A 9,879-nucleotide genomic window follows, 5' to 3' on the forward strand; every position below is an offset into this window, starting at 1 on the left:
CGAAATCACCACGGATCACCATTATCCAATTTTATTAATTCCAGTGGCACTAACACAGGCGGCGATGGTCACGAAGGACAGTCACACTGCAGACGGGCATTTCCCACCCCCACCCCACCCCCTTTTCCTCATTTTTGCATCCATTTACCCCATGACAGAGCACATCCCCCCCCCCCCTTGCTTTGAGTCAAATAAATACAGATTTGGGCAAATCTAGTGGAAATGTTTTAGTTACAATGGCAATGAATCATGTGCAACACAGAAACCTATAAAGCTTTTTTTTTTTTCCTCCTCATTTAAAGTCTCAAATTGCTATGAAACCGATTAATTAACAATGCAAAGAGATGGTGGTCACGGGCATCTACCCCTTCACACGGGCATTAACGCTAATTAATTAATTCCCCCCCCCCCCTCCCCCAAGAGTCCGACGAGTTTAATTAGAGTTTGTCGAGGAAGTTGTCGAGGGCGGGGATGCCTTCCTTCAGCCCTTTGCGTTTGCGGGTCTCGGCCACCACCTGGCAGGGGCGGCTGGCGCTGTCGAAGGGATCCCCGGGCAGGATCTGCCAGTGGTCGAAGACGCACTGGGGGAACGCCTGGCCCCCCGTGTTGGACCTCAGATCCGCTGTGAAACCTGTGAGGGAGAAAAAAAAACCACAGCCATGAGGGGGAAGGAGAAACGGACGGGTCACCACCAGCACGGCTGGACCAGAGGAACCCAAAGCTGCGCCCCAGAGCCCCCCCAGAGATGGTGAGCACGGTGCTCTGCCAGGGGAAGGGGTGGGAGAGGGCTCCGCAAGACCCCGCTGCAGCTGCTCTTGCTTAAAGGGGGCTCAGAAGAAAGATGGAGACTGACTGCAGTAGGGCCTGTAGCAACAGGACAAGGGGGAAACGGGTTTCAACTAAAAGAGGGGAGATTCGGACTAGATCTAAAGGAGAAATGATTTACCCTGAGGGTGGTGAGGCACTGGCACGGGTTGCCCAGAGAGGTGGGAGATGCCCCATCTCTGGAAACGTTCAGGGTCGGGTTGGACGGGGCTCTGAGCACCCTGCTCCAGTTGGAGATGTCGCTGCTCGTGGTTGGACTAGGTGACCTGGGAAGGTCCTGCCAACCCAAACTGTTCTGTGACATCGGTCTCTTCTCCCACGTAACAAGTGATGGGATGAGAGGAAACAGCCTCAGGTTGGGTATTGGGAACAGGTTCTTCACCAAAAGGGTTGTCAGAAAGTGGGACAGGCTGCCCAGGGAAGTGGTGGGGTCACCATCCCTGGAGGGATCTAACAGATGTGCAGACATGGTGGTTATGGACATGGTTTAGTGGTGGCCCTGACAGCGTTAACAGTTGGATTCAGTGATCTTAGGGGTCTTATCCAACCGAAATGACTCCACAATTTTACAATGGTGGCCATCAGAAAGCGGGACACAAAGGATCTCCTTCCCCGGTTGGGATCGAGCTCCCGGGAGCTGCTGCAGGCCCAGGGGAGTGCCAGGACCAGCACACTCACCAAAGGACTCATTGACGGGCAGGTAGGCCTTGACCACGAACATGGGGGTGCCAGCAACCTGGGTCTCCTCAAACACGTGGCCACGCTTCCTGTTCAGCACACCATAGATGCCACCGACCACCTGCTCCGGGCACTGCAAGAGAGAGGTGTGAGGACCACGAACCACCTGCTTGCATTTTTGCCCAGGATCTTCTGGGCCAAGTAGAGGTTCCTCACCTGGATTTCCACAAGGTAGATGGGCTCCATGAGCCTGGGCTGAGCGGTGAGCACGCAGGCGTACAAGCATCTCCTGGCAGTGGGAATGATCTGCCCACCTCCGCGGTGGATGGCATCGGCGTGCAGGGTGACATCGTGCACATCAAAACGCACGGCACGCATGTTCTCCTCACACAGGACCCCCTAGAAAAAGCAGGGCAGGGGGTCAAGCAACACCGTGTCAGGGGGACAGCGGGTGTTCCCTACCAGAAGGCTCTGGTTCCTCAGCTTGTGGGTGCTCCTTGGAAGCAGGTTCTAGAGCAGGAAGCACAAGAACCTGCTCGGCACAGCAAGGAGCCATTCAGCACGTCACCTCCTTGCCTAGGAGCTCAGACCAGCTCCTCCAAGAAGGCTTCAGGCACTGACACCATTTACCAGTATCTCCACACAATAGCTCCAAGGCTGACATCGGAAGTGCTGACACACGTTTATGATGCCACAAACCCAAGTATTTGGCCAGGAAAAGTAGTTTTTCATATTACTGGGACAAAAAACGTTGGTGACATGGTATCATCTTCTTCAGACTGAGACTAACTTTACCTTTTTTTAAACAGGGAAAAACCCTCTCCTGTTCCCAGTCTACCTTATTATTTTGGAGCCATCTCCTCTCTATTCTTAAAAAAAAAAAATAAATTGGTAAACAAGGGCAGATCTTTGCCGAGGCTCTCAGAGCACCTTTCATTTTCTTTTGTGTTATTCGCCTTAATAGTTTCTGTCCCTGCTGTGACATTTTGCTCTCTGAACAGCTTTTTAAAATTTTAAGTACATGCTGCCACGATGATTTTCTCTGCAGTCCTGGGAGGAAGCTTTTTGTCTCAAGGTTGTGTGTTTTGTGTGTCTAAACCGATATGACATCATCATTCCAGCTGTCACCAGATTTCATTTATCCTAAAAGATACTTTTGAATTACAAATACCTTGCACTCTATGTGGCAGTTTTTCCACAATTCCTTTGAAAGGACACGCAGTAACTGTTTATGACGCTGCAGACTGCCTGTCCCGGAGCGATCCCAGCCCCGCCGTGACCAGAGCCGGGCTGCCCTTACCTCCTTCGTCGCCCACTGGAAGCCGGCCACCACGCTGTCCTTGATCTCGTTCAGGTACTGCACTCCCTTGGTGATGTCAGTCAGGATGTTGGGGCCAGTGCCATCAGGACCGAAGCACCAGATTTTCCTGGCTTCAGTGACATCCCACTCGTACTTCTCAGCCAGGTAACGAGCTCGTTGCTTCAGCTCCTGACGAGCAGAGACCTCACCCTTGTCGATGTCTTCGGCCAAGCCATCCGGGAAGGGCCGGGCCTTCATGTACAGCCTGTTGTGTTTGTTGGGGGACTTGGAAAGGCACATCACGTTGGATTCCTCGCTGACCGTCTCACGGTAGGACACAACAGGATCTGATTTCTGCAGTGACGAAGAGCAAAGAGCAGTGAGCCATCAACCACACCGCAGCTCACCAGATACCCCATCGGAGCTCAGGAGGAGCTCTGCCACTGCAGCCCTCTACCTTGATAGGAATGCAGGCATGGTCCTCCTCCAGGTCCTTCAGGCAGATCTCCAAGTGCAGCTCCCCTGCACCAGCGATGATGTGCTCGCCAGACTCCTCAATGATGCACTGAAAAGACCATTTATACAGCTGGTGAGGCTTCTGACTGCAATGCAACAAAAGCTCTCGCACATTAAATACCAGTGACTGCCTCCAATTTTTGTCTTTGACTCAACAAGCTACTTTTAGATGCTCTTTCCACTCATCTGGGGATGACTCAGCACCAGCCCCAAGGTGAAACGCAGCATTCCTGCCCACTCTGGTGGGACCAATACTCAAGACTTTTCTGCAGGCACCCCCAGCATGATCACAATTAAAGGCAGAAGCCTCCTGTGCCAGCAGAACCAGGAATTCTCCTGTCCCAAAAACCATTTCGGATATTCACCTGCACCATAGGGTCAGACTTGGCAAGACGCTTCAGTCCCTCCACCAGCTTGGGCAGGTCGGCTGGGTTCTTGGCTTCCACAGCCACGCGCACGACAGGGCTGACGCTGAACTTCATGACTCTCATGTTGTGAGCGTGCTCAAAGGTGGTGATGGTTCCAGTCTTCACAAGGAACTGGTCGACACCAACCAGACCAACAATGTTTCCACAAGGCACGTCCTCGATGGGTTCAACGTAGCGGCCCATCATAAGAATGGTCCTGGCAAAACAGAAAGTTGTTTCACTCAAGTTTGAAAGAGGAGGTCCAACCAGGCAGCATCCTGGAGTTGCGGCAGCAGACTTTAAGTCGACGGCCAAGCATCTTGCCTGGCCTCAGAGAAAAGAGGCCCAAGACAGTTCTAGAACCACAAACCTGAGCTATGGCTCCACGCACACTCCACCCAGCCAGGACTGACCTTTGAATTGGCTTCAGGTACAGGTCCTCCTTCTTGCCAGGTGTGTAGTTTGGCCCCATGATTCTGACTTTCAAGCCAGTCGAGACAAGACCAGAGAAGACACGTCCAAAAGCGTAGAAACGTCCCTTGTCAGAGGTTGGCACCATTTTAGAGATGTACATCATCAGGGGGCCTTTGGGGTCACAGTTCTTGATACCTGGGAGGAGAGGGAGAGATCAACTTAATTCAGTACCGTTTCTCACATTTGGTATACGGCTACGGATATTTTGGAGCATTTACATGAAGACACGCTCAGTGGCAAAGCTCATCGTACCTATGGCAGCCTCATCATCAGGGGGTCCCTCGTAGAGCAACTCACAGCGGTACTTCTGGGCTGTGACAGGAGAAGGCAGGTGAATGGTGATCATCTGCAGCAGGGCATCTCCAGCAGGCAGCCACCGCCTCATCACGGCCTGAGCAGAGATCAGAGGAGTGTCACATTATTCACAACCTGGCAGTTAAGCCTCCTCTTCCTCCCCAACCTCCAAGCTGCCAACAGCACCTTCCTACCCAAACAGGGTTTGTAGCTGCTTAGTAAGCTGCCGTAGTTGGAGCAGCACGACGACTCATCTCCTCCCCACAGACGATGCAGACCAATCTCACCTTCAGCAGGGGTTTGCCCTCCTTGTCCTTATCTTCGCTGTCAAGCTTAATGTCCAGTTTCTCTATCAGTTTAGCCGCCTCCTCTTTCTTGAAGTTCATGATTGCATCGAAAACCTGGAACAGCAGCAGCAGTTACGAAGGTTGCCGGTGACCCAGTTTGAAGCAGCAGCACAAGCGTCTCTAAAGAGAATCTCTGTTTTCGCTCATCACCCAGCTGAATCCATTTGGAGGCTAAGCCACATCCTCGCCTGCACAATATCTACCTGCGTCCCTGCCCGCACAGAGTAACGACTTTGTCAGATATTTAAATTTCTTCAATCAGACAAGTCAGGTCAAAGTGAAGAAATTTTCCATCATCACGCGCTGTCACCCAGCCAAAGTAAACAAGGCACCAGCAAGGACTGAACGCTAACGGACTTGCCTTGAAGATGGGGTCAAGGATGAGCTGGCAGAAGGTCCTGGGCAGTTTCTTTCCATCAGGGCTGGTAGCAGACTTGCTGAACTTGCCAGTAGCAGGATCAAAATATCTGGCGAAAGAATCAAGTCAGACAAGAATCAATGCTCAGTTCAGCTACGGAAAGGTGGTTTGTTCTGCTTCCTCAGGCCAAAGGAAAGAGCTGCTGAGTAAGAACCATCTTCATACCTTCCCCCATCACTCCCAGGCTTTCAGAGCTAGTCAAAATGCCTTTAACCCACCTTGCCAACTCCCCATCCTCTCCCCATTTACCCATGCGTTTCCTACTCTGCAAAGATTTCAGTTCTTGTGCTAGCACATGCACCAAGCCACTGAAACAGGGCTGTAAGCAGGCATGACCGCATCCTCCCTCCTTATCGATCTTCTGCAGCGTCAGGTTGCAGCCACACAGAGCTGATCCAGAATTAAAATCAACAGCCGCAATTCCTCACCTGTCTCCCCACAGCTTCTTCATCATGTCTTCTACTTTCTTGGCACGCTCAGATGGATTCAGCTGGGCGTCACCCTTGGCAGCGAACTTTGCAACATACATTTCAGCAAACTGTTTCAGAGTGAAAGCCCAGCCATGCAGGCCAGAACCAAAGCCGACGGTACCAAGCACTGGATCGATCTGAAAGGGAACAGAGAGGACAGTTGGGTTACAAAGGAATAGCCACAGCTCTTGCAACCACGGAGCGTTACAGCAGTCAGCACGCTCCATCCCAGATGACACTCAAGTACAAAAAGAGTTTTAAGATGGAGCTTCAGGACTATGGTACTCTCGAGCAGTTCTGTGACAGCAGCCATCTCCAAGGTCCAAGGACAGCCTGACCCCCACCCACAATTTTATCTTTGTACCGCAAAACTAGATTGTTTTTCCTTCACTTCAACCAGCTACATACTCAAGACAGCTCAGCAGCTGCTTAGATTCGTGCGCAGGTAAGATTCCTGTCCTCAGGGAGGATCAGCAATACATGAAAACCTGCAGCATGCAGGAGAGTGCTCAATGGGAACAAAGCGCAAGCTTTTTCTCAGAGCCGACAGCCCTGCTCGCTACCCAGGAACCCAGCGGGGAGCAGTGCTCGGAGCGCAGGGACTGGCAAACACCTACTGGCCTTCCATTTCAGAAGACAGCCGGGGGAGGGATGCTGCGTAGGAGCCTAGGATCTCGCATCACCTGACATCACAGATGTGATGTGGGCAAGGAGGTGTCCTACAAAACAAGGGCACCCTTGGTAAAGAGAGAAAATACTTTCCTGTATTTATAATCTTTATTTGCTCAAGCTTTGAGCTAACACAAGATTTGGAAGGAAAGCTAGCAAGAGCTCCAAACCAGGGCAAGCCCAGGTAGTACAGGCGTCTTCCTTGTTCTACTCTCACTTCTCCACTCAAGACAGCAAAGGGCCACAACTGCTCCCCCTCACCAGTTTCAAACACAGCCTCCCACTTACCATAATATTTCCCATGGGGCCGCTTTCTCCTTCTCCATACGTGGAGATAATGACGTTCACGTTTTCCACGATGCGCTGGAAGGTCTGGTACAGCTCTTCTGGCTCCAGCTGCAGCTCCAGCAGCGCTCGGTCCATCTTGTTCATCATCAGGACAGGCTTAATCCTCTCGGCAATGGCCTGACGCAGCACAGTCTCTGTCTGCACGCACACGCCTGCCAAACACAGGGGAATTAGTTATACTCATCTTCAAACTCGCCCAATACAGGCTCCAGTGGCACATGGCTGCAGAAAACCTTACCAGAGACACAATCTACAACAACCAGGGCACCATCAGTGACACGAAGGGCAGCGGTGACCTCTGAAGAGAAATCCACGTGCCCAGGAGAGTCAATCAGGTTGATCAAGAAACCAGAACCATCCTTGCTCTGCTTGATGAAGGCCAAATCGTTTTCAGAGAGCTCATAAAATAGAGAAATAGCTCTGAAATAGAAGAAAAACCATTAACATTATCATCTACGCATTACCCCTCCCCCAATGCTTAGAAACAGCCTTTTATCCCACACATCAGCTCTGCCTGTCCTGAAGCGTATTCCTGGGAGGCCAGTGGGGAGATAACCAGGAGCGCAGGCTAAAATCTGCCCTTCCTACGCTTTTCTGAGATCGTAACCACTTCTGAAATCATAACCTCTTCTGACTCCGTGCAATCTGAATAGCCCAAAGAGGGCTCAATTTCTTTCAATCAAGGATTTACGTTTTTTCTGCCAGGCCCTTTTTGATCCCCTTTCAGACGCCAGGTACATTGTCAGCGATGCTCCCAAGACAGTCTCCACACTGTGCCCACGGGACTCCAGCAGACATCAGCCACATCCAACAGTCCCAGCGCTAAAATGGAAGGCTGAAGCTTCCGAGTTACATCTATTTCCCAGCGGCCACCGAGGTAATGCTCTATGATTCACCAGAAGCCAATCAACACTTGCTCTTTCATTTAAGCAATCCTTATGAGCAAGAGATGAGCTTCTGAACTAGACTAGAGAAAGCCTGACGCCGTCTTCTTTCATCTCACGATTAAACCAGTTGGGGACTCAAAGCCCCCCCTCGAGTTCACACCATGCAGGTGGAGCACTGAGGCACCTAAAGGGAGGGAACTCACGTTGATTTGATGGTAATGCACCGTTCCTGCTCATCTTTCCTTGTGTCGGTGAAACGGGTCTCCCCCGCACGGGCAGAGGCGATGATACCAGCTTTGCATACCAGAGAATCAGTCAACGTTGATTTGCCGTGATCAACATGGGCGATCACAGACATGTTTCTGATGTTGGCCTTTTTGTCCATGATGGCCCGTATCTGGTCTACTGTGAAGTTCACCTTGAAGAATGAAAGAAGGGGGGGAAGAGAAAAACGCAGGGTATATAGAAACGGCTTTGACAATTCTAGGAAACCCAACCAACATCAGAAATACCTGCCACAGCCACAGTGACATCCATTCTGCCTGTGCAGCCTGCGTTTTACAAGACAACCCACAGGGAGAAGAGCAAGGGCACTGCAGACACCAGCATTACAAGCAGAGGGGCCCGGGCCTGCAGCGCAAGCACCCAGCGCGTTCCTTCGCTGGCTCATGTCCTACAAACTGCGGCAACGTCAACGTTTTCTTGAGGCAAACCCCCGCTAAAACCGACCACTCGTTCGGTCGCTGCTCCGCAGAGGGCGGGTGACAGCCCGGTATGACTGCCCCCTGCCCGGGCCGCAGCGTTACATAAGGCAGTCGCCAGCCATCGCAAAGGCCCGTCCCTGGCGTCAACACCGTCCCGGTGCCACATCACCGCCGCCGCTCCCCCTCCTCACAGGGCAGGCATAGCACTACCGGGCCCCACCGCCACGGCAGCCCCGGCACCGGGAGAGGAGGGCCCTACGGGGGCTAGCACAGGCCCCCAGGGACACCGAGCCCCAGCCGCCAGGGAAGGGCCCCGGGTCTCCCCGGGGACAGTCCCCTCCCCCCCGCCCCGGGACGCCGTCCAGCCCCACCCCTCTCCCCTCAGCAGCGGCCCAGCCCGGCACGACAGGCCGCTGCCGCCACCGCAGGCCCTTGGGCCATCCCGGGACGGCCATCCCCACCGCCGGAGCGAGCGCGGTGCCCGCTCGGCCCCTCGGGGCGGTGGCAGGACGCAGGGCCTCACCATGGTGGCGGATGGCGGCGGATTCTCCGGGGCGGGGGGGTTACAGCAATGGCGGCGGCGACAGCCCTGTCTCGCTGGCGAGCGCAGAGCGGGCGGAAGAGAACGCTGACGTCAACCGCCCCCTTCTTATACGACGGCGCCGGCCGGGGGGCGGAACCTGCGCACCCGGCACCCAAGGCGCATGCGCTGCCGCGCCTCTCTGGCCCGCAGCAGCCGGCAAGCTCTATGGTTGAGGAGGGCTGTTCCGCCGGGGCGGGACCACGTGGCCGCTCACCGGGGCGTGCGGGGGAGCTGGGACCGGCGGGTCCCGCCCCGCTCTGCCGTGACTCTGCCCGGACCGCGGGGGGGGGGGGGGGGGGGGGGAAGAAGGGGAAAGCTCTCCCCACGCGCTGCCGGTAGTTCGGGTGGAAACACAACCCGAGGCACCGGAGCCGGTACGGCTACCGCGGGTGGTGACCCCCGGGGCGGGCAGCGGCACTGTCGCCGCTGTTGGAACGGTGAGGGCCGCCGGCGCCACCAGAGCGGCAGGCGAACCCGGGGTCTCGGTTCCCGGGAGGAGGCGGTAGGGCAGAGCCCGGTGTCAGCCCAGGCACCGGCACCGGCGGAGGTTGAGCCCCGCCCGGCTCCTCCCGCCACCGCCGGTCGGGCCCCCCGCCCGCTCCGGCCCCGCAGGGTTCCCGCACTGCGCATGCGCCGGCCGGCGTGGGGGGGGTGGGCGGGGAGGGCAGGGGGCAGCAGCGCCCCCTATGGGCGGGGAGGAGCGCGGGGCCGGGGGGAACCCGGCTGGGCTACCCCCCCCCCCCCCCCCCCCCGCCCCCGGGCAGCCACAGGGACACCGAGCCCCCGTACGTGCCGTGACCGTGCCCTCGGCACCCCACACCACGTCCCGGGGGTCCCACGGTGCTGCACCAGGGCCGCGACATCACCCTGCAACACCGGGCCGTGCTGCCGGGCGTGGTACCGGGGCTCCCCGGGGCCATCGAGGTCCCTCTGGGGAGCCCAGCGGCCTCGCTCCTCCT

The 9,879-nt window shown here is 55.3% G+C and overlaps 1 protein-coding gene and 1 non-coding gene across 2 annotated transcripts; both read right to left on the bottom strand.

Moving 5' to 3' along the window:
• Positions 1–15: 15 nt before the first annotated feature.
• EEF2 (eukaryotic translation elongation factor 2) lies at positions 16–9,000 on the bottom strand. The gene is made up of 15 exons (XM_054805184.1): positions 8,861–9,000; positions 7,837–8,051; positions 6,985–7,166; positions 6,687–6,898; positions 5,688–5,866; positions 5,203–5,308; positions 4,782–4,895; positions 4,453–4,591; positions 4,140–4,335; positions 3,685–3,943; positions 3,261–3,368; positions 2,804–3,157; positions 1,720–1,902; positions 1,504–1,636; positions 16–631 (listed from the first exon to the last, which is right to left on the bottom strand). Exons 1-15 carry the CDS (start codon positions 8,861–8,863, stop codon positions 438–440), a joined length of 2,577 nt encoding a protein of 858 aa, XP_054661159.1. The 5' UTR covers positions 8,864–9,000; the 3' UTR covers positions 16–437.
• LOC129197481 (small nucleolar RNA SNORD37) lies at positions 5,076–5,145 on the bottom strand. Its single transcript, XR_008574329.1, has one exon. It is a non-coding gene; the product is annotated as a small nucleolar RNA SNORD37 (small nucleolar RNA).
• Positions 9,001–9,879: the final 879 nt, after the last annotated feature.

The sequence above is a fragment of the Grus americana genome, chromosome 28 (assembly GCF_028858705.1).
Source record: "Grus americana isolate bGruAme1 chromosome 28, bGruAme1.mat, whole genome shotgun sequence".
Lineage (NCBI taxonomy): Eukaryota > Metazoa > Chordata > Aves > Gruiformes > Gruidae > Grus > Grus americana.

What these genes read in the sequence shown, in the direction of transcription:
- EEF2 (XM_054805184.1), bottom strand. An exon ending in AGGGCAAACCCCTGCTGAAG is followed by an intron (nt 4,592 to 4,781) that starts GTGAGATTGGTC and finishes ATCTCTGCTCAG; the next exon opens with GCCGTGATGAGGCGGTGGCT. An exon ending in AGTCTGACCCTATGGTGCAG is followed by an intron (nt 3,369 to 3,684) that starts GTGAATATCCGA and finishes TGGTCTTTTCAG; the next exon opens with TGCATCATTGAGGAGTCTGG.